Raw genomic sequence first — 27442 nt, 5'->3', positions numbered from 1 at the left:
GTGCCTGGTTTTATGTCCTTTTCCACTGCCGTCGTTAAGTGAACTGCACGACTCTGAAGCGAACCCAGCTTCTCCCGTCGACTTCGTTGGTCGGAAGCCAACTGGAAAGGTCACAAACGGAAGTCACGTGACACCCCCCCCCCGCCCGGCATGCCCCACCTGTCGTACTACCTGTGCCAAGGGCCCAGAGTTAGATCACACGATCCTGTGAGCCCACTGCCCTCGTCGTAAGGGCGAGAACCTGCTGCTGCAGGTCACCTTTTTTCCAGTGCCACGGCAACTTCCAACGGCCGCCAAACGAACGGTCGTAAGCCGAGGACCACCTGTGTTTCTGAAGACTCAGAATCAAGCGCCGTTTCCGGAGGCTTCTGATCAGAACGCCCCTCCCTGGAACAACAAGAACAGTAAGCCAACGTAGCCGGCCACAGGTTGGATCCAGAAGAAGGCAAGCGTGATGATGGAGACCATGAAACTACAACTCCCAGAAGCCCATGCGGCTCTGGCAGGTCAGCTGACTTCAAGAAGGGCTAGCTTCTTTCTTTCTTTCTTTTTCCTCCCCAGCCCGTGCTTTGGAGACTTTTCAGGCTGTGTGCACCAAAAGAGGACCCCTCCCCTCCCTCCCTCCCTCTCCCAGCCAGCCAGACCAGGATGAAGCCGCCAATGACACGGTCTAGAAATTAACCCACTGATCCTCGGGGAGGAGGAAACAAGAATAAGAATAGTAATTGCAGTCTCTACCAGGGGGGGATCACTGCAGGCGTAAATGGCCGCAGGGGGATCAAGCCGTGGCGAGGGAGCTTTGCAAAGGCCTGCAAGGAGAGAGCGAAAGCAGAAAAGCCGGAGGAGACCCCGGGATCAGGTCAGAGACCCTCGGCCCAGGTTTCCTTCTTGCCTCCCGCGAGGAATAACTCTCACAAAATAAGCTTTCACAAAATGCTGCGCTCCCAAGTATGTGTGTGTCTCTCTTCCAGGACAGGCAGTCCTCAACCCTTAACTGGGACTGGGACTCGTGTCTCTGGGCGAATGAGTTTCTGCTGCGGTCGTTAAGCGAATCACGGGGTCAACCATCAAACCTGGCTCTCTCTCCCCCCCCCTTCTCCCCCTCATTGACTTCGCTGACGCGACCCTGGGACGTTGCAACCGTCATAAATACAGGCCGGTATTTTGACTGTGTGAACGTGGGGATGCCCCGACGGTTGTAAGTGTGAGGACCCGTCGATAGGCCACTTCTTCCGGTGCCGTTGTAGTTTTGAGTAGTCACTAAGGGAGTGGTTGTAAACCAAGGACTATCTGCAAAGAGCGAGCAGTTTATTCCTCCTCCTCTCCCTTCTCTTCCTCCTCCCCTCCCCCTCTTCCTCTTCCTCCTCCCCTCCTCTCCCTCTTCCTTCCCCCCTCCTCCTCTCCCTTTCCCTCTTCCTCTTCCTCCTCTCCCTCTTCCTTCCTCCTTCCCTTTCTCTCTTCCTCTTCCTCCTCTCCCTCTCCTCCTCCTCCTCCATCCCATTCTCCAGGTTCTTTGACTATTTTCCATTCCTTCTCTCCATTCTGAGTTTCTCTCCAAACTTTCATTCCAGGATCCAGATGTTCGCCTATCCAAAGCTCTCTCGTATGCGTTGCGCCACGGGGCAGATGAGCTGGGCCTCCACATGTCCTCCGGTAAGTAATTTCTGACGCTTTCCTCGCTAGTGTCCGGCACCTAAAATATGGCCTGAGTGGCCTCAGATGCTTACAGTCATGGGAGCCTAGCAGAAGGTCCAGCGGGCAGCTCTGAGGTGGTGCTATTTTTACTGTGAACTCGCTTGGCTGGGAGAAGCAGAAATTTATAAATAAAATCAGGCTGGTTGCCCATGTTCTCAGCCTGGGCAAACCCAGCTTTTCTATTGAATATTCCTCAGCAGAAAGCAAGATGTTTGAAAGAAAGACCCCAAGAAATTGTTTCAATATGTGGGCTCTTTGTTGGTCCTTCAGCTTGGTTGTTTCCTTGTTGACGTTTCATCACCTAACTAGGTAACACTATCAGTGTTAGAAGGGAGTGGGGTTTGCTCTCTGTTTATATACAAATAGCTTGCCTGCAGAGAGAAAATCCCACTCATTTCTAGCATTGATGAGGTTACCTAGTTGGGTCATGAAATGTCTCCAAGAAAACCACACAGCTCAGGGAGCACCAAGAATTCCACAGTCCTCCTCCTCCTCCTCCTCCTCTCCACAAACATTCCTCCCTTCTAGCACTGATGATGTTACCTAGCTGGGTCATGAAATGTCTCCAAGAAAACCACCAAGCTCAGGGAACATCAAGGATTAGCTGGGTTTTTTTTTTCCCCAAGGAAGAAGGAAAGGTTTGCTTTGTAATTCATGCCAAGCTGTAAAATGACTCGTGTGGTGTGTGGAGTCCTTGGTGCTCTTGGAGTCTGGTTGTTTTCTTGCAGATGTTTCCTTACCCAGCTAGGGAACATCGTCAGTGTTACAGTGTGTTGTGCGCAGATCTAGGCATTGTAATTCGCACGTCCAGAATTCTGGCTTAGGGCACTGGGCAAATCCAGCCAATTGTGGCTTAAGCCAAATGTGACTTAGCCCTAGGCTTAAACTTCGCCTTTGTCCTTTTGTTCCTGAATCTTAAGACGGTTTTGTCGACACGGTGGAGATTCTTCGTTTGCCCCAATTTAAGGCCTGGTCGGAGGAGGACGTGAAACGTGTCGTGGAGACCAACGCAAAACAGCGCTTCGCCCTGGGCCGACACCCATCCAGTGGACACCTCCAGATCTGTGCGAATCAGGGACACTCGCTCCAGGTAAAGGGTTCAGAGATCATTCAAGTGTGGCTGTTGTGGAGAGCTTTTCTTTTAAGAGCAGAAAATAGATATCCAGAGGTCTATAACCATGTCCTCAGGAAAAAATGAATAAAAAAATGAAGTATGCAGCAGAGACGTCTGGGGCAGTTTTTAGCTTTCAGAAATCCAGAACAAAACTGCCCGCAATGGGTATTTTCTGTTGCTCCCTGCTCTTCCATCTGCAACAGGGGTATTGTTTTTATTAGATTTTTTTTTACGCTGCTTTTATATATTTATGCTGCTTATGTATATGTTTGTGTGTGTGTGTGTGTGTGTGTGTGTGTATAGTATATACATGAAGACACCTAATAGGCCTTCCTCCTATTTTTTCCCCCACAACGATGACCCTGTGAGATGGCTGGGCTGAGAGAGGGACTAGCCCAAAAGTCACCCAGCTGGCTTTCATGTCTAAGGCGGGACTAGAACTCACAGTCTCCTGGTGATTGGCTAAAAGTCACTCAGCTGGCTTACCTGCCTAAGGTGGAACTAGAACTCACCGTCTCCTGGTGATAGGCCCAGAGGACACTTAGCTGGCTTTCCTTCCTAAGGTGGAACTAGAACTCACCGTCTCCCGGTGATAGGCCCAAAGTCACTCAGCTGGCTTTCCTGCCTAAGGTGGAACTAGAACTCACTGTCACCTGCTCATAGGTGCAAAGTCACTCAGCTAGCTTTCCTGCCTAAGGTGGAACTAGAACTCACCATCTCCTGGTGATAGGCCCTAAGTCACTCAGCTGGCTTACCTGCCTAAGGTGGAACTAGAACTCACCATCTCCTGGTGATAGGCCCTAAGTCACTCAGCTGGCTTACCTGCCTAAGGTGGAACTAGAACTCACTGTCCCCTGGTGATTGGCTAAAACTCACTCAGTTGGCTTTCGGGACTAGAACTCACCATCTCCTGGTTTCCAGGCCTATCTTTCCCCCTCCACCAAACTAGGTCTTTCATTTCTCCCATCTTATTTTTTTCAGACTTTGCAAAATTCTGCCCGTATAGCTTTACAATAAAATAGAACTAGCTCGCCGGGTTTTCTCTTCTGATCTTGTTTACCCCCGCACCTGGTTGCTTTGCACATCTGAAACCTGCTCTACTCAGATCTGCATTCTGAAGCCACCCTTTTAAGCGAAAGAAAGGTAGGAAAAAAAGAGAGCCATTTCGTCTCAGCCAGTCCTTGTCGGTCACTCGTGTCCCTCCAGGTTCCTGAGCTGGACTTAACTCTGCTGCAGACCCTGCAGGATTTCCCAGAGATTGTGGCTCACGGCACACTTCTGCGCCACTGGCCAGCCATTCGTCAGCACGGCCTGTCCCGGATGGGGAGAACCCACATCCATTTAGCCCCCGGCTTGCCAGGGGAGGGGGCCGTCCTAAGTGGTGAGTCCTGCATTTGGAGGAGGGGGAGGAAGGTGGTCTTCTGATCGGTGGCCTCTGGCTGTGGGGTTCCTGTCCCCAGCCTCATCAGTGCTAAGGTTTTGAATCCCTGTCTGTTGGGAGTTTCCAACAGCCTGTCATTCCCGCTTGGTTTTAATCGCAGTTAGCAGCTGTTTCCTTCAGGGGACCATCCTGGATTTATTGTAAAGGCGCTTGGTACAAGCAAAAGACTGCATAGTAGGTGGAGTGCGGTACTGCAAGCTAACTCACTGCTCACTGCCAGCAGTTCGATCCTGACCAGCTCAAGGTTGACTCAGCCTTCCGTCCTTCCGAGGCCGGTAAAATGAGGACCCAGATTGTTGGGGGGTGCAACAGGCTAACATTTGTAAACCACTCAGAAGAGGAGGGGAGGTCTGTGACAATTCACTGGGGCCAACTTGCCACAGGAGATCCTGTTGCGGGACAAGAGTTACACTAACATCAAAGAAAGGGTGGAATAGAACCCTTAAAGAAAAGATGCGAAAGGAGGCACAGAATGAAAGGGGAATGGCAAAAATTAAAATATTTTTAAAAATTTGTTTCAAACCGTGAAAGAGAATTGTTAAATTGTCCCGTGGCGAGTTGGCTGTGCCAAATTGTCCCATTCCCTCAAAGAGGGCTATAAAGCACTACGGAGCGATATATACCTCTAAGTCAGGGGTCTTCAAACTTGGCCCTTTGATGACTTGTGGACTTCAGCTCCCAGAATTCCTCAGCCAGTGTCTGACACTGAATTAGGGCCCAGCATGACGTGTGAACCTCCACCAAAGTAGTTGAGTAATCAACCTGGTATTTACAACCCTAACTTGGGATTAAGCCTTACTGCGTTCAGTGTAGCCTCTTCTTTCTCTTCCCAGGAATGAGAAACAGTTCTGAAGTGGCCATAATCATTGATATCCCCAAGGCACTGGCAGGTGAGTGAAGACCAGCCTTGTAGAGCAGAAGACAGTTGAAGAAGTATACACCTTTCATTTAACAGAGACGGTTTGCCTACAGTGGGTGCTGCAACACTGGAGGCTCTTAAGGAGAGATTGGACAGCCTTTTGTCTGAAATGGCGCAGGGTCTCCTGCCTGAGCAGGGGGTTGGACTAGAAGACCTCCAAGGTCCCTTTCCACTCTATTATTCTGCCTTCTGAAGCAGAGGGTGAAATTTAAGGATGGGTGGAAACCAGTCTGAAATCCTGGGAGAGAAGTCCCAACTTGTCTACCCGTCTTTTAGACGACAGGGGAGGAAAGGATGCACGTTCCTTGACTCAGAGAATTTCTCCTTCCCCTTAGATGGAATCTCTTTCTTCCGCTCGGCGAACGGAGTCATCCTGACCCCGGGCAACGCAGACGGGGTGCTGCTTCCCCGCTACTTCTGCAGAGCACTGCAGCTTCAGCCTCGGCGTAAGTCTGGAGCCACTTCCGGGTCTTAGGCCCAGTTCAGGGCTCCGAACCGCTCAAGACACGCGTGCAGAAAGCTGTCAGCTTGAAATCTGGAAGAGTTTCAGTGTGGGATGCGGAGGGGCTCAACAGATGCCACATGGAAAGAGCTGGTCTTCTCTGGACTTTCCAGATAGGTCACCGCTGTAGGTAGTCCTCGACTTACGACAACAGTTGGGCCCAGCATTGTCATGGCCAAGCAAGGCGGCCGGTTAAATGAGACGTGCCGGGTTTTACAATCTTTTTGGGCTGCTCGTTAAGGAAATCCCGGCCCTTCTTAAGTCCACCGGCTTGGGAAAGTTGCAAATGGCGATCCCGGGACCCAGCAACCCTCATATAAAATCCACGCCTGGAAAATTTGGATCCCGTGACGCTGCCTCGGTTGTGAGTGTGAACTAGGATTGTAAGTCCCTTTTCCCCAGTGGCGTTGTAAATTCAAGCGGTCGCTAAGACGAACGGGTTGTAAGCCGAGAACTACCAGATAAAACGTAGTCACGAGTTGTAGCCTCTATCAGAGGTCTCCAACCTTTTGGGCAATAGGGATCACCAGATCCGTGGAGAGAGGTTTTTCCACGGACTGGAGGGTGCGTGGTTTTACGTGCTGCCTGCATCTTTGGGGAGGGGGCTTTGCTTGTTTGTGCGGACCGGTTGCTGGCATGCCGTGGACCGGTACCGGGGTTTGGGGACCCCTGGCATAAATAACAGAATCTCATGAATCTAAACCAGAGGTCCCCAACCCCCGGGTCATGGACTGGTAGCGGGCTGCAGCATGCCAGCAACCAGTCTTCACAAACAAACAAAGCCCCATCCGTGGGATGCAGGCAACACACAAAACCATGCACTCTCCACTCCGCGGAAAAACCTGTCTCCACCGAACCGGTTCCTGGTGCCCCAAAGGTTGGGGGCCTCTGGTCTAAACGGGCTTCCTTGTCCCTCGCTTTATCTTTGTGGGAGCTTGGGAGGGGCTTGCCCCAGATACGTTCTCCAGTTGCTTTTGCAGAAGGGGGACTCAAGCCCCTCTTATCTGACGGTTACCTTGCCAGCATCTCTGTGCCCAGTCTCCCAGGCCAGGCTCACCTTGCATTACATCACGCCCAGGAGTTCCTTCCCTTTTGGTTTTAAAACTGCAGCCAGGCGTGTAGGCTTATATTATGCAGGGAACAACACCCCTATCCGGGCTGTCTGTTTTTCTCTTCCCAGGTGGCCTCCTGCCTCTTGAGTGACCGTGGACGTCTTCCCCTCCTTCATTTCCTCTGACAGGCAGCCATTTATAAAACGTGGGGGGGTCTGAACACATACCTCAATGAGAAACCTCACCATGCCATTAGAACAGATGTAATTTCATTTGTAATGTGTGCCGTTGTGCCCACAGTAAAATGACAATAAAGGTCTATCTATCTATCTATCTATCTATCTATCATCTATCTATCTATCTATCTATCTATCTATCTATCTATCTATCTATCTATCTATCTATCTATCTATCTATCTATCTCTATGTCATATGAACCTATCTATCTATCTACCTACCTATCTATCTATCTATCTATCTATCTATCTATCTATCTATTTATCTATCTATCTATATCTGTCATATGAATCTATCTATCTATCTATCTATCTATCTATCTATCTATCTATCTATATATCTATATATCTATCTATATCTGTCATATGAATCTATCTATCCATCTATCTATCTATCTCTATCTTTGTATATCTGTCATGAATATCTATCTATCTATCTATCTATCTATCTATCTATCTATCTATCTATCTATCTATCTATCTCTCATCTATCTATGTATCTCTATACTTTCAATCTATCTATCTATCTATCTATCTATCTATCTATCTATCTATCTATCTATCTATCTCATATCATAAAAATGGTCGTAAAATTGGGTCTGCCTTGGCTTCCGACTGCAATGACTTAGGATGGGAATTCTAATCCCAATTTTGCTCGTAACTACCTGTAGCTGGGGGGGGGGACACATTAAACAGCCTCCTCCCAATCTAGGCCATTCTGAGAAAGAATAATCACATTGGGGAAGAAAGCGTTTTCATGAAAAATCCTCTTTATAGCCCCTCGAAGACGATAACACAAAAGCACTCAACACAATCTACATAGCCTCCCCCCCCCCCCCCGCAAACCGTACAAAATACAACGAAAGTACCTGAATCCCAGCTTGGTGTTGGGTAAAATCCCTGAGTTTCTCGGAGGAGGAAGAAGGAGTAAATATTGTCCTTCTTGGCAAGATATTTGAATATTTGAAATTAGTCAACTACTCGAACTCTGCTGTTCAGTCTTGGCTGCGAGCTCTCGAATTGCCTGCTTTGAAGTACTAAAAAAAAAAACCACACACACAAAACCCACCAACAAACCATAGTTAACGCAGCCTTCAAATCCTTTGAGAAAGGTTTCTCTTATCTGGGGAACGTTCTCGCTCCATCGTTTTCCGAATTGCTCTCCAAGTCTTTATGGACGCCTGGACTCCAGGAAGGGCCTTCAGCCCCTCGCCTCCCCGTAGATCTGTAGACAGCATATTCTGGAGATCAGCTGCTCCTTGCAGGAGGGAAGGCTTTGGGTAGGAGAAGCATCAGAGGGCTTCGTGGCCCCCCGTCAACTTGTGGAAGAGCTCTTCGTCCAGCGTTTGGCTTCGGTCAGCTGTCCGGGTGGATAGGAAGATGTAACCCCCAATGTATTCGTGGACCGTCTTGCAGCCAGCGGAGATGCAGCTAAAAGCCACGTTGATGTGCTCATCAAATTCGATGGCCACCTGAGCAAAAGCGACAGAGAACGATGGCTTTTGCTTGAACCAACGGAGTTCTAGTCCGTTTGTTCAAGAGCTCCGCTCCTCCCCTCCTTCGGCGTGGGCTCACCTGCCGGATGTCCCAGTTGACGTTCCACTGACGCATGTTGCTGTACCGCCACGTCTTCACCACGTCCCCGACGGCCAGGTCAATCCGGATCAGGCGGTTGTTGGCGATCCCCAGGATTTCGTCTTTTCTGCTGCCTTTGAACCTGCACACACGAAACGCCGGAGCCCCGTAAACCCATCAGGAGACGCTTCCTGGTTCCGAAGCTGAATCTGGTGTTGCTTCTGCTTTTGTTTTCGTTTCTCTTCAGCCACAAAAGCACCAGAAATCTGGCAATTCTTCAGCCCCAAAGCACCAAACATCTGGCAATTCTTCAGCCACAAAGCACCAAAATTCTGGCAATTCTTAAGTCACAAAGCACCAAACATCTGACAATTCTTAAGCCACGAAGCACCAAACATCTGGCAATTCTTAAGCCACAAAGCACCAAAAATCTGGCAATTCTTAAGCCACAAAACACCAAAAATCTGACAATTCTTCAGCCCCAAAGCACCAAACATCCGGCACAGTGTTTCTCAACCTTGACAATTTTAAGGCATGTGGACTTCAACTCCCAGAATTCCACAGCCAGCCACAAGGGGCCAAACCTCTGCACTGTGTCATCTTTAAGGATAAAATCAGTGTTTGGACCAAGCTGTTGGGAACCTCGGTCAAGTGTGCAGATGGCACCCAGATGTGTATTTTCCAAGAAAGATGGCTGCCCCCAAGGTGGGTGATGTGCTATTTATCTAGATTATCATGACGTTGATTTCTCTGTTGCTATCTATTGGGGGGGGGATAACAAAGCAGTTTGAAAAAATGAAACAAAAGCAGAAGAACACACTGCTGAAGGAAGTGGATCTATTTAACCCCAAGAAGAGGGGAGGGGAAGGGGTGTGTGAAAGGGGATATGATACTATTCTGTATAATTTCAGAATCCGGGAAGCAGAATGAGAAAAAGAGAAATCAGGAAAGGCTTTGTATGGTTGTGAGTGGCATGGACATCGCCCCAGAGAAGATGCATTCAGGGGCTGGATCTCCATGGGGGTTCTTGAATCTGGATTCCTACTCTGGGCCTAGGATAGGATTTGAGGACGTCTAACTCTCTTTTTCCCTTCCTTAAGTTGGAAGATCTCTGGATCAAGTCCCCACCCAGCTCACCAAGATAGGTAAGAAGCATGTAGATTTCAGGAAGGTTTCTTGAATAGGAAGGAAGGAAGGAAGGAAGGAAGGAAGGAAGGAAGGAAGGAAGGAAGGAAGGAAATTTCTAAGAAGTATGTAAATTGCAAGAAGGTTCAAGGATGGGAAGGAAGGAAGGAAATTAAGTATGTAAATTGCAAGAAGGTTCAAAGAAGGAGGAAGGAAGGAAAGAAGGAAGGAAGGAAGGAAGGAAGGAAGGAAGGAAGGAAAATTTCCAAGAAGTATATAAATTGCAGGAAAGATCTTTGAATGATTCTCTTAGAACCAATCCATCAATCTTGGAAACCATGAAAAAAATTCCCAATCTTTTATCAGTGCGTACATTGATTTGAAACGTTCCTTCCCCAGTTTTTTAGCACCTGACCTTCGTTGCCCTCTACGAAAAGACGTAGCAGCAGACACCCCCCCCCTTCTTCCCTCTGCTGACTGCCTGTCTCCCAATCCTTTCCCCAAACTCTTGACACCCCTCCAGGAAGCCCACCCGCCTTCTCAGGAGCAGAATGCAGCCACCCGGGGCCGTCCCTTACCTGACCACGAAGTAGGAGATTCCAAAATCAGGGAGGGATTGCCAAGCCTGGATGAATTTCATCTTGACGTCAGCCAGGGAGAGCGGAGAGACGTTCTGGTAGGCCTCAAGGATGCGGGGAGTTAACTGCAAACATTCGCAAACAACGATCAGAGGGAAACGGAGGCAAGGCAGTCAAGTCCCTCTTCCTAGCTGCATTCAGGACTCTGCTCATTTCCCACAATCCTAACACAACCTCCATCCAGGGCATTGTGGGAAATGGCAACGGGCGCCTGGAGGACGAAGGATACCTGCTTAGGTTTGAACTTCTTCTGGTAGCGAGGAGACACCAGCCACTGGGCCCCCTCCGTCTCAGTCGCCAGGGACATCTCCGGATTGGTCTTCTGCAGCTTCAGGAAGGAGAGAATGTTCTCCTTTTCTGCTTGGTAGGAGGCGTCCGCCATGGTCTTCCCCTTCGCTGCCAAGCGGCAGCCGGCCATCCAGCTGGCGTATTGCTGCTCCTGTGGTGAAGAAGACGGGAGAGAAAGATGCTTCAAGCGTTCCTACGGCTTTAGAAGGCGAGCTCTCCCGCAGGAGAACGGGGGGCTCTCCTGCATTGGGAGTCCTGAAGCTCCAACTTCTGAGATACTTTCGTTCCATCTCGTGCTTGAGGGAACCAAGGGTGGGCCCAGCAAGTTCTGCCCGACTCTCATTCCCAACTTGGCTTCCTTCTCTACGCGTCTTCGTAACACTTACGTCCACGCATCTCAGGTGTATCTCGCTCATCCCATCAGGAGAAGGGACCAGCAACTTGATGCAGAATTTCTGGCCAGACATGTTGACATCCGGCACCACTTCGCAGCCTGGAGTGTTGGGGGGAGGGGGGGAGAGAAAGAGAAGAAGACTTCAGACTCAATAAGAACACAACACATGTTGTGGTCTCACTAGCCCCCAAATTTCCAAGTGGGACTCATCTTCCATGGTTTCCACTGTTTGGCATCCAGGCTGGGAAGTGAAAATCATATTTGGAGACCTTCATATAGAAATGGTCCACTTTGCGTACATGGTCTACTCTGGCTGAGGACCAGCCGGTTCTTCTCCAGATCCTTTCAGCCGAAGAACTAAGAGGTTGCAACCAAGACGGTGGAGGAGTGGAGTAGCCACTGGGCTGTGCCATCTTCTCCTTGATATGATGATGGACTCACCTTTCAGGTTGAGCTGTTGAACAGGTTCTCCCAACGCATCTTCTGGGCTCTTGAAATACGAGATGGTCGTTTCTTTGAAGATCACCCAGTACTGCTTATAACCTTTCAGAGTCAGCTTCCGGGGCCTGGGAGGAATAAAGAGGGCCGGACAAAAGTGGCTGGAGAATCACAGAGTTGAAGGCACCTCTGAGGTCATCTATTCCAGCACCTCAATGTGCAGGAAAACAGCTTAAACCGTCCTCAAGAGGCGAATATCCAGACTTTTCTTAAAAACCTCTGGAAATGGAGACTCCAGACCTGCTATCGCAGGGTTTCTCAACCTTGGCAACTCTGAGATAGGTGGACTTCAACTCCCAGAATTCAATGCTAGCTGGGGAATTCTGGGTGTTGAAGTCCACGGATCTTAAGGTTATGTTAATCCAACAACTCACAGTGACACAACCTTGGGAAAGCCTCTGCTTTTGCTCAGTTCTAAAGATCTGCGGCATAAAAACCAGGCCTGGCATTACGAAGAAAATAGCCAGGTCCGTTGAAAAGGACTAACCTGAAGATTCGGAGGTGGTCCCTCAGCTCTGGGATGGCTGTGAGACTGTCCTAAAGAGCAGGCCAGAGGGAAACAGACAAAAAAAAAAAGAGAAAAGGATTATTGTATTTCTTAAGTACCTTATACAGTGATTCCCCAACCTTTAGTCATTTTAAGATGCATGGACTTCAATTCCCAGAATTCCCCAGCCAGCCAGGATCCTTGACTTGAATGGGGATTGATTGATTGATTGATCCTTGATTGGTGCAACAACAATTATACCTTTGATTAGAAAGGGGCAACTATTGCCCCTTTTACGACTGGGGACTTCAACTATCTCATCTCTCTCCCTCCTTCCCTCCCTCCCTCTCTCTCTCTCTCCTCTATCTTTATCTATCTATCTATCTATCTATCTATCTATCTATCTATCTATCTATCTATCCTAATATAAATCTATCATCTATCTTTGTGTATCTATCTATCTCATCTGTATCTATCAATCATCTCTATCTCTCTCTATCAATCATCTATCTATCTATCTATCTATCTATCTATCTATCTATCTATCTATCTACCTATCTTCTATCATCTGTCTAAATCCACCCCTCACCTGTTGATCTGTCCATCCATCTTATGTTATCTATTTATCACTATCTATGCATCCATCAATACAATTATCTATTTATATCTTAATCCATCTATCCATCCATTCCTCCATATCTTAATCCATCCATCTATCCATCCACCCATCTGTATGTCTATGTATCCATCCATCCATCCATCCATCCATCCATCCATCCATCCATCCATCCATCCATCATCTCTCTCTCTCTCTCTCTCTCACAAGCAAAGTCAATGAGGGAAACCAGATTCACTTAACAAACGTGTAAAGAACTGCAGCGATTCACTTAACAACCGTGGCGAGAAAGGTCATAAAATGGGGGTAAAAATTCACTTAACCGCCATCTCACTTAGCCACAGACCTTTTGGGCTCCACTGTGGCCATTAAGTCGAGGACTTCCTGTGAAATCTGGGTCCTTACCAAAACACTCGGAGCCGGGCCTTCCAGTTTGATCTCCAAGTTAGCCAAAGCCTTGTCCAAGTCATCAAGGCCGGACTCGCTGGACTGCTCCACAGGGCTGGCGCTCAAGGACAGCTGGTTGATGCGATACTAGAAGAGAGCACCGATGGGCAAAGGTTGGCGTTGCATGTTTTCCGACCCTAAGGCACTGGATAATTATTGTTCTAGGGCACAATTTGTCTGTGTGTGGGGGGGGGGGGAAGAGGGCAGCCTTACCTGCAATGCAGCAAAGACAATCATCTCTTCCTCCGTGCAGTCGGTCTCTTCTAACAGCACAGACCAGCGGGCCTGTTCGTACAGCTGATTGATCCTGACAGCGTCGTACTGCAAGGAAGGGAGGAGGGTGTGTGTGTAAGACAAAGCAGCAATCTGGTTGAAGGTTCACCCTTCTTGCGAAAGCTGCCAGCGGTTCGGAAGCTTGGCCTCCTCCAAATTGAGAAAGGTCACACTCCGAACCCGGGAAAAGAATTAAAATAAGGTAGGGATAGAAGAGGGGGCTGTATCTGTATACCAGAGTTGAACTGCAGGGTCCTTGGTGCTCTCTGAGCTGGGTGGTTTTCTTGCAGACGTCTCATGACCCAACTAGGTAACATCATCAGTGTCAGTAGGGAGAGGGGCTTGTGAGGAGAAGGAGGAGGGGGAGGAAGAGGAAGACTCCTTACTGCTCTCCGAGCTTGGTTGTTTTCTTGCAGACATTTCATGACCCAACTAAGTAACATCATCAGTGCTAGAAGGGAGGAGGAGGAGGAGGAGGACAAGACGACGACTGTGGGGTCCTTGGTGCTCTCCGAGCTTGGTTGTATTCTTGCAGACGTCTCATGACCCAACTAGGTAACATCATCAGTGCTAGCAGGAAGTGGGATTGGTTCTCACAGTCCAGAAGCAAACAATACCCCAATCAAGCTACTCCCAACTCAGACAAAGAAACTAACAGTAAACAACAGCCCAATCCAGGAATCACAAAGTCCATTCCCACGAACACTGAGAGGACAAGCCACATGTATAAAAATGGAGAGCAAACTCCACTCCTTTCTAGCACTGATGATATTACCTAGTTGGGTCATGAAACGTCTGCAAGGAAACCACCCAGCTCAGAGAGCACCCAGGACCCCACACATTAAAATACGACTGCCATGAAGTCAAGACCTAAAAGAGAATTAAAATCTTCTTTTCCAAACATAGTTCCCTTGTGAAGGGGAGAAATTCTCCTTTTTTTTTTTAACCTCTCACATAAACGGAGGGGAAACGCGCCCGCCACGTTGGCAGGAAATAAAGATTTGCAGTTCTGTAAAACAGCCGGATGATTCTTTTGTATTACTCAACACCCTGGAGCCACGTGCTTTCTGTTCCCTTTCGAAAGGATGCTTTGCGCTGGGGATATATTTTTTTTTCCCCTCCCCTCTTTGGGACGTGCCTCACGCCCTTCACCGGCAACCGAGAGAGAAAGGATGCAAAATCAAATCTTAATTTGACTTGAGGGAAAGAATCTAGAAAGGGGCAGGAAATCTGGAAAGCCCTGTTTTAAAAATAAACACACACACACACACACAAATTGCCATGCATGTGGGCCTTTCCCCATCATCAGGGCTGAAACCCAAATCCGTGCTTCAGAAGTAAACGTAGCCTTTCTTGCCTGGTCATGAGGACTAGAAACTTTGGCTTGCAAAATATCCCCCTGTGGTCGTCTGACCCTTGACATGAATGAAGATCGACTGATCCTGGATTGCTGTAGCAACAATTTTACCTCAGATCAGAGGTAGGCAACTAGGCCCCCCTTTACGACTTGTGGACTTCAACTCCCAGAATTCCTGAGCCAGCATGGCTGGCTCAGGAATTCTGGGAGTTGAAGTCCACAGGTCGTAAAGGAGCCAGAATTGCCCACCCCTGCCTTAGATAAAAGCAGAAAGTGGAGAAATACACATTTGAAGTTCCCTAAGCCTCACATAAGTAAATAATAATAATAACAATACTTGTTATGCGCCTTAAGATGTTCACCTTTGGCTCCAGATCAAAAAAGCTGTAATACTTGAAGCGCAGCCATAAACAATCCTGTTCTTTTACTTCTTGTTGTAGCAGAGTGCGGGATGAATCCAGCCACCTAAACAAAGGAGCAGCAGTGAGGATTGGCTAAAAGAAGCACAGAATCCCTGCAGTTGTGAAGTTAGTAACACCGTTGTTAAGCGAAACCGACTGCCTCATTGACTTGGCTTGTCAGAACGTCGCAAAAGGGGGTCACGTGACCCCGGGAGCCAGCAACCAACATCTGGATTTGGATCACATGACCATGGGGATGTAAGTGTGAAAAACGGTCCCAAGTCAGTTTTTTCCGGCGCCGTTGTAACTTCAGACTGAACGAATGGCTGTAAATCAAGGTCCATCTGTATTTATTCCATTTCTAGATTTATAAAGTTGTACGTAGTCCCATGCACGATCTAGGACAGTATATAAGATAATCATGAAAATATAGTTAGGGGTAAATTGGTGGACAGTTCCAGTGCCGAAATAATTACCAGGATTTTTCTCCGTTTCCCTACCTACGCAATATTTTAAGGGTTCTTGGATACCATTGTTAGAAAATTATAAAAGGATGGAGGGAGATTTGGCTACCTTTGGGATGTGTTTAGAGGCGAGCCGTTTTGGATTTAATTGAATTTCACACTTTTGGATTTAATCGCATTCCAGCCTGGGATAAAGCAGAACCCCTTAAGTTCATCCAAAGGAACATTTTTAAAACAATAGAGCCTCCACGTTCAGAGCAATATCGCTTTAATTACCATCAGTAAGGGGGAGCAAATGGCATCCAGCATGAGCCAAATCAATTTCACGCTTCTCAAGTTGCAGCGAGAATTGCAGTTTAGCAAGGGATGGGATTTAGCAAGAAAGCAAAAATTAGATTCTCCTAAATTGCATCGACAGTTGCCAAGATGCTCCACCACCAAGGCTTGGCTTACTGTCTGTTGATCTTGGTCTTTTCCACAAGGGATCCCGGCCGGTGCATTCGGACGATCTGCTCGGGAGTCAGGTTAGTCTGGCTGACCGACAGCATCCGATAGCAAGCCTCGGTTTCAGCGCTGTCCGAAAAGTGAGCAGGCATCCCTCGGAAGGTCTGTTGCTCTGCGCCTGGGAGAGGGAGACGGAAAAGGAGGGAAGGAGAGGAAGGGAGAGAGGGAGGGAGGGAGAGAGGGAGGGAGGGAGGGAGGGGGAGAGAGAGGGAGGGAGGGAGGAACAGAGACAGGGAGGAAGAGGAAGGGAGGGAGAGAGGGAGGAAGGGAGAGAGGGAGGGAGGGAGAGGGAGGGAGGAAGGGAGGGAGAGAGGGAAGAAGAGAGGAAGAGGGGGAGGGAAGGAAGAAGAGAGAGAGAGAGGGAGAAAGGGAGGGAGGGAGAGAGGGAAAGAGAGAGAGAGAGAGTGTCACGGATCAGTGTCCGGCTCCCAAATAATCCTTGGTTTAGGCCAATACAAGAAGTCCTCGATTTACAACAGTTCATTTAGTGACCATTCAAAGTTACAATGGCACTGAAAAAAAGTGACGGATGACCCTTTCCCACACTTACGACCCTTGCAGCATCCTCACGGTCACGCGATCCACATTTGGACGCTTCAGATGCACTGCAGTTGTTAAGTCAATAACACAGTTGTCAGACCAATCTGGTTCCCCCCCCCCAACTTTGCTGGCCGGAACGTCGCAAAAGGGGATCGCGCGACCCCAGCAAGCGTCCTAAACGCGAGCCGGTGGCCCCGCATCTGAATCCTGATCCCTTGGCCAGCGTGATGCGCCCACGGCTGTCAGTGTGGAAAACCTACGGCCCTTTTTCCAGTGCTGTCGTCACAAAATGAACTGTTGCAAGTCGAGGACTACCTGTACACACGTATGCATGCAAAGTTGTGACGCTCTCACTTGCTGGCAGCCGGACGCTGGACAGGTCGTAGCTCCGGGCGGCGGTCTCCTCTTTCTCCTTCTGCTTCCGCTTGTCCTTCTCCTCCGGCGCACGCAGCAGGGACAGCTCTTCCGGGTGACGGATGGCTGCAACGGGACAGGAGTTAGCCCACCCCAAACCCGGACACGTTCCCAAGACCCAAACTAACCCTGGTTGGAGACAGGCAGGGTTGGAATCTGAAGGGGATGCTGGCTTCCTAGTCCCCCCCTCCCCATACAGGTCATCCTCCACTTAACGGCCGCAATTCAGCCTAACATTTTTTCTGCTAAGAGAGATATTTATGAAGTGAACTTTGCCTTGTTTGACACCCTTTCCGGCCACAGCTGTTAAGTGAATCCTGCAGCGATTAAATCAGGAACTCGGTTGTTAAGTGAAACCCGGCTTCCCCATGGACTTTGCTTGCCGGAAGGTCGCAAAAGCGACCCGCCTAGGAGACTGCAGCCGTCGTAAGTGTGAATCAGCTGCCGAGCGTTCTGAATTTTTATCACGCTGCAACTTCGGTGCTGTTGTAACTTCGAACGGTCACTACATGGACTGCTGTAAGTCGAGGACCACCAGCATTTATTTAATTCCACCAGAAGTAAAGTCCCTTTTGGGGGGACGCTCTGTTGTAGCTTCAAACCACTGCTCAGCAACTGAGGATAGGTTGAGGATTTATTTATTTATTTATGAGACTTATATACCGCTTTTAAGTGCAAGCACTCTCTAAGCGGTGTACACCAGTAAGCAATGTATATCTATATTTACATTGCCCCCAACAATCTGGGTCCTCATTTTACCTACCCCGGAAGGATGGAAGGCTGAGTCCACCTTGAGCCGGTGAGATTTGAACCGCTGACCTGCTGAACACAGTCAGCTAAAGTGGCCTGCAGTACTGCACCCTAACTGCTGCGCCACCTCGGCTCATGATTTCCCGTGCAGCTGGGATTCCCATCTCTACCCCTTGCCATCCTTTAAGCCCGAAGCTTTGAACGACAGCCCCTACTCAACGACGTTCCCTACTCACCGAGTAGCCTGCAGATATCACATACGGTGCGGAAAACCGGCTGGGCAAAGTTGGCCCGGACTCGGACCTGGCAGCGGTTGGGCAGGAAAAGCACCACCGGTTTGTGCTGGGGTGTAAAGTGGAGCTTGGCATCGGCCAGGATCCCGTACTTATCCAGGCTCCAGTTGGTCTTCAGGAGCCAACGTTTCTTCTGCTCCCACCACAAGGCGTGATCCGACCAGTCCCTCTGAAGTTCTGGAGAAAGGCGACAGGAAGGGAGAGTCCCATCAGGCTGGAAAAGCAACGGGGAGCAAGGAAGGATTTGGGTCCTACTCTTTGGCCCAAGAGACAGCCGGAAGGGCACGGGCGAGCTCGGAACGAAGAGAAATTGCCTTGGATCACCCTCAGTCTAAAATACAAAGCCGTGCGTTGTGTGGTCTCCTGAGCCGAGACACGTCACAAGAGGAAAGAGAGCGGAGGAAGGAAGAGGAAAACTCAACTCAGAGACACGCTCCTGAAGTTGATCGTGTTAAAAATAAGGAACCGCTCTTAATAGTAAAGAGCCGAGGAAGCCGAGGAATCTAATAGCGGAATTAGCAGAGAGGAATTGGCGTCGTCAGTTTAAAATACACTGATCTGTGGAGATAATTTTGTTGTAGCCGTAGAGTCAGAGGTCAGTTGATAAATGGACTTATAACTGCCGTAAAGAAGATCAGAAGCTACTAGTTGTAACTTTTCTTTCTTTCCTTTCTCTTCTTCGTTTACTTTTTCTTCCTTTCCTGCACTTTCTCCAATTCCTTTTTTTATTTCTTTTCCTGATTTTATATTCGTATATATTTTTCAATTAATTTTTATCTTCCTTTCTAAAACATCTATCTATCTATCTATCTATCTATCTATCTATCTATCTATCCATCCATCCATCCATCCATCCACCTACCTACCTATCTACTAAATATCGCTATATCTCTATCTCTATATCTATTATCTCCATCTCTATATCTATCTATCTATCTATCTATCTATCTATCTATCTATCTATCTATCTATCTCTATATTATCTATATATCTCTCTCTCTACTATATCTCTATATCTATCTCTATTATCTCTATCTTTCTAATCATATCTATCTATCTATCTATCTATCCATCCATCCATCCATCCATCTTATCTACATAAAATGATTTCTAACCACCTTTCCCAGCTCTTCTGCCTTCCCAGTGGGCGAGAACTATCACTCCCAAGATTGTCCGTTCACCCAGTTATTAGCTGAAGACGATGTAGAAGAATTTTTTTTCCCTCTTCGTAAGAGAGGAACAAATAACTGCAAGAACTGTCCAGTCCCCCCCCCCCTTTCCGGATGGTGCTCAAAGACTGTCAAAATAAACTCAAAAAAATTAAGGAACTGCTGGAAACAGTTTACTTCCGGGCCTGGTTATCGTTTCCCAGGGTGTAAACGAATAGTATCTCTACCCCTGTGGTTCCAGGACAACATTTTCCATGGCTTATCTGGTTAATGCAGGGGTCCTTCGCGGAGGAAAAGGACGACCATAACCTTCAAGCTGAGTCACAGCGCCCTTCTCCCCTGCAGTCAGCCATTTTCCTTTCCTTCCTACTGGGGGGAGGTGTTTTAGATAGGATGGAAATTTGAGGATTTCTCAGGGTCTCCCACTTGAGGGGGCTTTTAATTGGGGTATGATTTCAGTACATGGGAAAACCCTACGACATCATACAGGCAGTCCTCAACTTACAACTCAGTTGCCAAATGCATAATTTTGTTCACATAAACGTTACAAGTGCGAGGAACAGTCATAGGTTAATGCTATTGTAACTTCAAACGGTCATTAAATAGGTAAATTGAGGACTATCTGTGCACTGAGACACTGACTTAATTTGAGGATGTCCTTGGTACTCTCTGAGCTGGATTGTTTTCTAGCAGACGTTTCATCACCAAACTAGGTAACATCATCAGTGCTAGAAGGGAAGGGGTTTTTTTTGCTGCAAATCACCTTTCTTGCACCGATGATGTTACCTAGTTGGGTCAAGCAACGTCTGCAAGAAAACCACCAACTCAGAGAGCACCAAGGACCCCTCATTTCAACCTGGAGTTGCAAATATTCTCCTTGGTTGGTACTTACTTAATTTGTCCGCGATCAGTAACATGATGCCTCCGATGTGCAGGTTCCCGCTGACTCGGAGTTTGATGGGGTCCGCCTCAGGTCCCAGGTCCTCCACGAAGATACCGAGTTCCCAGGAATCGTCAATATACTCTCCGCTCGCTGTTTTTATGCCAGCCATGGTTGGTCCTTAATGGAGAGAAAAGGAAGAAGGATGAAGAGGTGATGTAAAAACAAAAAAAACAGTCTCTGCTGTAGCAGTCTAAAGCAGTCTTTCTCAATCTTGGCTACTTGAAGGTACGTAGGTGGACTTCAACGCCCAGAATTCCAGCAGGCTGGCTGGGGAATTCTGGGAAGTCCACAAAAAACAAAACAGAAACACAAGTTAAGATAGGCAAGAAAATCGTTAGTGAGCACCTGTCCAGCCTAGATGAGTTCAAATCGCCAGGACCAGACGGATTACACCCCAGAGTTCTCAAGGAACTGGCAGATGTGATATCGGAGCCACTGAACTATATTTTTCAAAGATCCTGGAACACAGGGGAACTACCAGAGGACTGGAAAAGAGATGATGTAGTTCCCATCCTCAAAAAAGGAAAAAAAATGGATCCATGAAATTACAGACCTATCAGCCTGACCTCAATACCTGGGAAGATCCTGGAAAAGATAATCAAACAACGAATCAACGAACACCTAGAGGCAAACAAAGTCATTACTAAAAGCCAACATGGGTTTGTCAAAAATAGATCATGCCAGACAAATCTTATTGCATTCTTTGACCAAGTGACAAAATTCGTGGATCAGAGGAATGCTGTGGACATAATTTACTTGGACTTCAGTAAGGCATTTGATAAAGTAGATCACAACCTACTACTTGACAAGATAGAAAAATGTGGGGTAGACAGAACCACCACCAGATGGATCCATAGCTGGCTGACCGGCCGTACTCAGCGAGTGGTCCTCAATGGAACTGCATCTATATGGAGGGAAGTGTGTAGTGGGGTGCCCCAGGCTCTGTTCTGGGCCCAGTACTCTTCAACATCTTCATCAACGATTTGGATGAAGGGATAGATGGGGAACTCATCAAATTTGCAGATGACACCAAGCTGGCAGGAATAGCCAACACTCCAGAAGACAGGCTTCAGATACAGAAGGATCTGGACAGACTTGAACACTGGGCACTAACTAACAAAATGAAATTCAATGTTGAAAAAAGCAAGGTTCTACATTTAGGCAAGAAAAACCAAATGCACAAGTACAGCATAGGTGGCACCATGCTCAATAGTAGTAACTGTGAGAGGGACCTTGGAGTCCTAGTAGACAATCACCTAAATATGAGCCAGTAGTGTGCTGCAGCTGCCAAAAAGGCCAACACAGTGCTAGGCTGCATTAACAGAGGGATAGAATCAAGATCACGTGAAGTATTAATACCACTCTTCAATGCCTTGGTAAGGCCACACTTGGAATACTGCATCCAGTTTTGGTCACCACGATGTAAAAAAGATGTTGAGACTCTAGAAAGAGTACAGAGAATAGCAACAAAGATGATTAGGGGACTGGAGGCTAAAACATATAAGGAACGGTTGCTAGAATTGGGTATGTCTAGTTTAACGAAGAGAAGGACAAGGGGGGACATGATAGCAGTATTCCAATATCTCAGGGGCTGCCATAAAGAAGAGGAATTAAGCTATTTTCCAAAGCACCTGAAGGCAGGACAAGAAGCAACGGGTGGAAACTCATCAAGGAGAGAAGCAACCTAGAACTAAGGAGAAACTTCCTGACAGTGAGAACAATTAAGCAGTGGAACAGCTTGCCTCCAGAAGCAGTAAATGCTCCAACACTGGAAGTTTTTAAGAAGAGACTGGACAGCCATTTGTCCGAAATAGCGTAGGGTTTCCTGCCCGAGCAGGGGGTTGGACTAGATGACCTCCAAGGTCCCTTCCAACTTTACTACTATTACTAGTTATTACCCCTCTTCAAACATGCTGGCTGGGGAATTCTGGGGGTTGAGGTTAATGCACCTTAAAGCCTGCTGGCTGGGGAATTTTGGGAACTGAGGTTCATGCACCTTAAAGCCTGCTGGGTGGGGAATTCTGGGAGCTGAAGTTCATGAAGCTTAAAGGAGGAAGAGAGTTCATAGCCTCCCTCCTCTGCTAAATTCCCCCATTGCACAAGTCAGACTGGGATGTGGCCAACTTGATGAAAATGAGGGGTCCCTGATGCTCTCTGAGCTTGGCGTTTTTTTCCTGCAGACATTTCATGAACCAAACTAGGTAAAAACATCATCAGCGAAGCCTCCTCCCCCTTCAAGCCCTGGGGGGGGGGTGTTACCTAGTTTGGTAATGAAATGTCTTCAAGGGAACCACTCAAGAGAATATCAAGGACCCCTCATTTCAGAATAGCAGAATAGCAGAATAACAGAGATGGAAGGGGCCTCGGAGGTCATCTAGCCCAACCCTCTTCAGATAAATGGCGGTCCAATCTCTTCTTAAAAAACCCCAGGGAGGGAGGGAGGGAGGGAGGGAGGAAGGAAGGAAGGAAGGAAGGAAGGAAGGAAGGAAGGAAGGAAGGAAGATGGGAGGGAGAGAGAGAAGGAGGGAGGGAGGGAGGGAGGGAGAAAGGAAGGAAGATGGGAGGGAGAGAGAGAAGAAGGGAGGGAGGGAGAGAGAGGAAGGAAGGAAGGAAGGATAGCAGAATAACAGTGGGAAGGGACCTTGGAGGTCTTCTAGCCCACCCCCCTGCTCAGGCAGGAGTTCCTGTTCCATTTCAGACAAAAGGTGGTCTAACTCTTCTTGAAAACCTCCAGTGATGAGGGAGGGAGGGAGGGAGGGTGGGTGGAAGGAAGGAAGGAAGGAAGGAAGGAAGGAAGGAAAAAAGTACAGCAGAATAACAGAGTTGGAAGGGACCTTGGAGGTCATCTAGTCCAACCCCCTGCTCAGGCAGGAGACCCTGTTCCATTTCAGACAAATGGCGGTCCAGTCTCTTCTTAAAAACCTCCAGTGTTTCAACCCCGAGCTACAGACAGCCTCCTTTCTCAGATTAAAGCAAACGAACAGACAGCAAGCAGCAGGATTCTCACAACAAGCCAGCCACTGCAGGTCGGTGTCCCAGGAAACCATTCGGTTGCATCCGAAAGCCAACCAGCGTCACAGGTTGGCACATCCAGACCGCTACACTCCTAGCTGCCAGGAAAAAGAGGCCAGCCCTCTTGGCCAAACCTGCCTGGAGAGTCTCCCCCGCGGGGTTAAAAAAAATGCCAAATTTTCTCCTCTCCATTCTTCCTGCTGGGTGGGAGCTTTTCCCCCTGCCTGCCGCAGTTTCCCCGCTGGTGGTGGTTGAACGTCTGTGTTGATTAAGGCCAATTAGCCAGCTATCGATTTTTCAACCAATGGAGTTGGTTTTTCTCCCATAAAGGAGTTAAAATCCAAGAAAACCTCTGAGTTTTCGTCTGCAGGAAGTGACTCAGAGGCTGCGGCTCTTTTGGAGAAGGTAAACTTTGCATTAGTCACTTGAGTGTGGCCTAGGTGTGTCCCGGATTAAAATACACCCACTTCGTTTTATGTACCTTCTGCATACCTGCCCCGTCCACTTCGAGAAGGACTTTCTACTCCTTGAGGCAGAGTAGGATGATTGCCTACCAAATAGGATCCCGTGCATCGGGGAAAATGCTGATTTAGCGCGCAAGATGGCTGACCCGGTGAAGATATTTGCTAAGGGTTTAACAAAATGTCTCGTCCCCGTGTTTGGCATCTTCCCTGCTCATCAACCTCCCTGGGCTTCTAAAGCAGCTCCCCTTCATCTCGCCAGCCCTTCCCCTCCCAAGAGTTGGCATCTGGAGGGTAACGTGCTCCTGAAGAAGGAGGCTCTGTAGAAGGCAGCGGAGCTGATTGGAAATAAGCAGCTGGTCCACCTTTGGGCAAGGCAGCAAGGGGCCTAAAAATCCAGATAATGTAGTGTCCTCAATCCTCCAGGCCTTTTTTTGAGTTTGCAAAGAGCATCACCAGCCCCGCCACAAAGGAAAAGCTCGTCTAGAAAGGGTGGCGGGACAGAACCTGCATTGTTTTCAAAAGAGAAAGACACGTTGGGAAGGAAAGAGGAACGCAGAACGTACCTTCCTCGCTTCGGTCTCCCCCTGACGTTTTTCCCAGACCCCAGCTGGATTCGAAAACGCCTCCCTGGAGGTTCCCGGCTGGCCTTTTGTTCTAACCCGCCTCTCCCTGCAGGTCTTTCCCCAAGTCAGGGCGTCTTCTTGCACACCACCCCCTTGCAACTTCCTCCCAGCTGCGTGGAGGGTGACACACAGCAGTGCCCCAGGGTTTGAGTAAAGCCCTTGCAAAGCCCCCACCGCCCAGCGCTGTTTACACGCCTCTCCAAGCAGCCCCGACAGCCAAAAGGAGAACTTAAACGCTTGCTGTTTTCTGGGGAAAAGCCCGAGTCGCCAAGAAAAGGCCTTTTAAAATATTTTAAACAAGAGACTGGCTTGCCTGAAATTCCAGTTTTAGGCAGTTTTATCGTTCTGGGATACCTTGACCTAACGACCGTTTAGCAACGGCTTGAAGTTGCAACGACGCTGAAAAAAACAGACTTACGAGTAGTTCACGCACGTACAACCTTCACCAGCGATCCAAATCCAGACGTTTGGCCCCTGGTGCGTCCTTGTGATTGTGGCAGCGGCACCTGACCGCCACTTGCGACCTTCCCAGCCGGCTCCCGACAAGCCAAGTCGAATGGAAGAAGCTGGGTTCGCTTAATGACCGCACGATTCACTTAACAACCTGCAGGGACTAGCTTAAGAACCGTGCCAAAAAAAGGCTGGTAAAATCGGGCGCAATTTAATAACCTCCTTGCTTAGCGACGGAAATTCTGATCCTGATTGCGGTTGTAAAGTCGAGTACTACCCGAAGAGTGAAAATCCCGGTGGGATAAAGGAGGCGGTTGAGTAGCAAGGACCCACGATGCCTTCGTTCACCTGATTGTGAACTTACTACAGGCAGTCCTCGACTTACAACAGTTCATTTAGTGACCGTCCAAAGTTACAACGGCACTGAAAAAAAAGGGACGTTTTTCACGCTGACGACCTTTGTAGCCTCCCCGTGGTCAGCTGATCAAAATTCGGACGCTTGGCAACTGACTGGTACTTGTGACGGTTGCAACGTCCTGGGATCACGTGATCCCCTTTTGCGACTTTCCAACTTAACACTGAACAACTGTCTTGCGTAGCAAGATAAATTTGGGGTCGTGAATTCAGCTTTAAAAAAATAAAACAGCCTCTCGGGATGCGAGATCTCGGAAAAGATCAACTTCTGAACTTGTTCACACATTTCAGAGAAGAAGGGGGGGAGGGAAAATAGCTGACGATTTTTCACATCCGGTGACGATTGTCGGCAGCCCTTTCGTTCCGAGCGTCGCCCTCAGCGTTTCTCCAGGCTTTTGCATCTCTAGATCACGTACAGCGGGGGAAGAAGCTTTTTACTCCACCCCCCTTTTCCTTTTTCGTATGTGGCAGTTGTGAAACACAACCCGAGTTAGCGTTGGCAGCGCGATAGGATGCAAATGTTTTTTTTTTTTAAAAAAAAATAATAACAAGGTTACAAAGCTACAAAGCTTGAAAAAGGGCCAGGAGAAAGAATACCGATCTGCAAAGAGCCCTCGGAATTTAGGTTACTAAGAGGGCATCCAGCCCTCTCAATTCCTGGCAAAGAGATGGGGAAGAAATGGAGGTAGTGACAGATTTTATTTTCCTGGGTTCCAAAGTCACCATAGATGGGGGACTGCAGCCAAGAAATTGAAAGACGCTTGCTCCTGGGGAGGAAAGCTATGGCCAATCTAGACAGCATACTCAAAAGCAGAGATGTCACCCTGCCAACAAAAGTACGTATAGCCAAGGCCATGGTTTTCCCAGTTGCAATGTACGGCAGTGAAAGTTGGACCCTAAGAAAGGCTGAGCGCCAAAGAATGGAGGCCTTTGAACTACGGTGCTGGAGAAGACTCCTGTGAGTCCCCTGGACTGCGAGGCGATCAAACCGGTCAGTCCTAGAGGAGATCAACCCTGACTGCTCTTTAGAAGGCCAGATCCTGAAGTTGAAACTCAAGGACTTTGGCCACCTAATGAGAAGGAAGGACTCCCTGGAGAAGGGCCTGATTCTGGGAAAGATGGAGGGCAAGAGAAGGAGGGGACGACAGAGAATGAAATGGCTGGAAGTTTTCAAGAAGAGAGTGGACAGCCATTTGTTTCAAATGGTATAGGGTTTCCTGCCTGAGCAGGGGGTTGGACTAGATGAGCTCCAAGGTCCCTTCCAACATTATTATCGATCATCGCACAGTCAGCCAGATGTTCAGACTGGATTTGGCATTTTGTCTACCTATCGAGTCCTTACCCAGGACCTGGGATAGGCAGATGTGGATGTTTGATGGTATTACAGATATCGTCGCAGGATGGAAGCAGTTCCTAATAAGGCCGCCTTTTGCAATTGACTAATAGCGAATTTGTCAATGCCTCAAGTGGTGCTCCAGTTGTTTTGGGATTGCACCCAAGGAGCCTATGACTATTGGTACTACCCTTGCTTGCTTTTGCCACAGTCTTTCTATTTCTATTTGTAGGTCTTTGGTTATCTTCTCCAGTTCTTTCTCTTCTATTCTGCTGTCTCCAGGCACTGACTATCCAGACTTTTTTGTCTTTCTTATCGACAATTGTTAAGTCTGGGGTGTTAAGGTGCTTGTCTGTTTGAATTCTGAAGTCCCAGAGCAGTTTAATTTTATCATTTTCTATGACTTTCTCTATTTTATGATCCCACCAGTTTTTGCTTACAGGCAAATGATATTTTTTGCAGATCTTCCAATGCACCATTGTTGCTACTTTGTCATGCCGCTGCTTGTAATCAGCAATCTTCTTGCAACAGCTTACCAAAACTGTTTCTTCAGCTTCTTTGCATAGGCGGCACTTACTGTCTGTTGCTGTCTTCTCAATTTTGAATGCATTTGTCCTTAAGGCTTGGTCTTGTGCAGCCAGAATTAGTCCCTCGTCTCTTTCTTCAATTTTCCTGCTCTTAGCCATTGCCAATTATCTGCTTTCCCAGCTATTTTTTAATGTATTGGCCATGTAGTGCTTTGTCTTCCCATGCCTCTATTCTGTTCTTCATTTGGTCTTTCTTGTAGGCCAGTTTGGTCTCTCCAGTAGTTAAGCCTTCCTGATATACTAATTTCAGTGCATCTTCATCATTGTTCTTCAGATATTCTTCCAAAGCCATTTTTTCTTCTTCAACATCTGATGTACTTGTAGCATTCCACGCCCACCTATTTGCCTTGGTAGATAAAGTCTATCAATGTCACTGCGTGGATGAAGGGCGTGATTCATTGTCATTATTTTTCTGGTCTGCCTA

At 48.0% G+C, this 27442-nt stretch overlaps 2 protein-coding genes across 7 annotated transcripts; one reads left to right on the top strand and one right to left on the bottom strand.

Annotated features, from left to right (window-relative positions):
* The first annotated feature begins 569 nt into the window (after positions 1-569).
* On the top strand, positions 570-15292 carry TRPT1 (tRNA phosphotransferase 1). Of its 3 annotated transcripts, none has more exons than XM_039363277.1 (7): positions 570-859; positions 1572-1653; positions 2616-2785; positions 4016-4190; positions 5084-5140; positions 5505-5615; positions 15098-15292. In XM_039363277.1, the coding sequence occupies exons 1-7, from the start codon at positions 764-766 to the stop codon at positions 15124-15126; spliced, it is 720 nt and encodes a 239-aa protein (XP_039219211.1). In that variant the 5' UTR covers positions 570-763; the 3' UTR covers positions 15127-15292. The 3 variants fall into 3 exon arrangements, with proteins under 3 accessions (XP_039219211.1, XP_039219213.1, XP_039219212.1); XM_039363279.1 differs by having other exon boundaries at positions 574-721; XM_039363278.1 differs by lacking the exon at positions 15098-15292 and adding an exon at positions 6852-7054 and having other exon boundaries at positions 574-859.
* FERMT3 (fermitin family member 3) lies at positions 7490-25840 on the bottom strand. Of its 4 annotated transcripts, none has more exons than XM_039363273.1 (15): positions 24653-25840; positions 20085-20252; positions 17967-18200; positions 16921-17046; positions 15976-16144; positions 15020-15122; positions 13241-13348; positions 12986-13114; positions 11965-12014; positions 11421-11545; positions 10972-11078; positions 10527-10736; positions 10238-10362; positions 8535-8676; positions 7490-8431 (listed from the first exon to the last, which is right to left on the bottom strand). In XM_039363273.1, exons 2-15 carry the CDS (start codon positions 20242-20244, stop codon positions 8252-8254), a joined length of 1968 nt encoding a protein of 655 aa, XP_039219207.1. In that variant the 5' UTR covers positions 20245-20252; positions 24653-25840; the 3' UTR covers positions 7490-8251. The 4 variants fall into 4 exon arrangements, with proteins under 4 accessions (XP_039219207.1, XP_039219206.1, XP_039219208.1 ...); XM_039363272.1 differs by lacking the exon at positions 24653-25840 and adding an exon at positions 24175-24623; XM_039363274.1 differs by lacking the exon at positions 24653-25840 and adding an exon at positions 23286-24136.
* Between the last annotated feature and the right edge of the window lie 1602 nt (positions 25841-27442).

Source organism: Crotalus tigris, unplaced genomic scaffold (genome assembly GCF_016545835.1).
Source record: "Crotalus tigris isolate CLP2741 ecotype Arizona unplaced genomic scaffold, ASM1654583v1 scf7180000019553.37968852642:3898890, whole genome shotgun sequence".
NCBI lineage: Eukaryota > Metazoa > Chordata > Lepidosauria > Squamata > Viperidae > Crotalus > Crotalus tigris.
This window is presented reverse-complemented; position numbering and strand designations above follow the sequence as displayed.

Bases quoted from the DNA above. Each gene is read 5' to 3' on its own strand.
- FERMT3 (XM_039363273.1), bottom strand. From the start codon at position 20,244: ATGGCTGGCATAAAAACAGCGAGCGGAGAGTATATTGACGATTCCTGG. The intron at 18,201-20,084 runs GTAAGTACCAAC...GCCTTTCTCCAG, and splicing joins ACTGATCGCGGACAAATTAA to AACTTCAGAGGGACTGGTCG. The intron at 10,737-10,971 runs GTAAGTGTTACG...TCTTCACCACAG, and splicing joins TACACCTGAGATGCGTGGAC to GAGCAGCAATACGCCAGCTG.
- TRPT1 (XM_039363277.1), top strand. From the start codon at position 764: ATGGCCGCAGGGGGATCAAGCCGTGGCGAGGGAGCTTTGCAAAGGCCT. The intron at 860-1,571 runs GTCAGAGACCCT...CTTTCATTCCAG, and splicing joins GGAGGAGACCCCGGGATCAG to GATCCAGATGTTCGCCTATC. The intron at 5,616-15,097 runs GTAAGTCTGGAG...TTCTTGTTGTAG, and splicing joins ACTGCAGCTTCAGCCTCGGC to CAGAGTGCGGGATGAATCCA.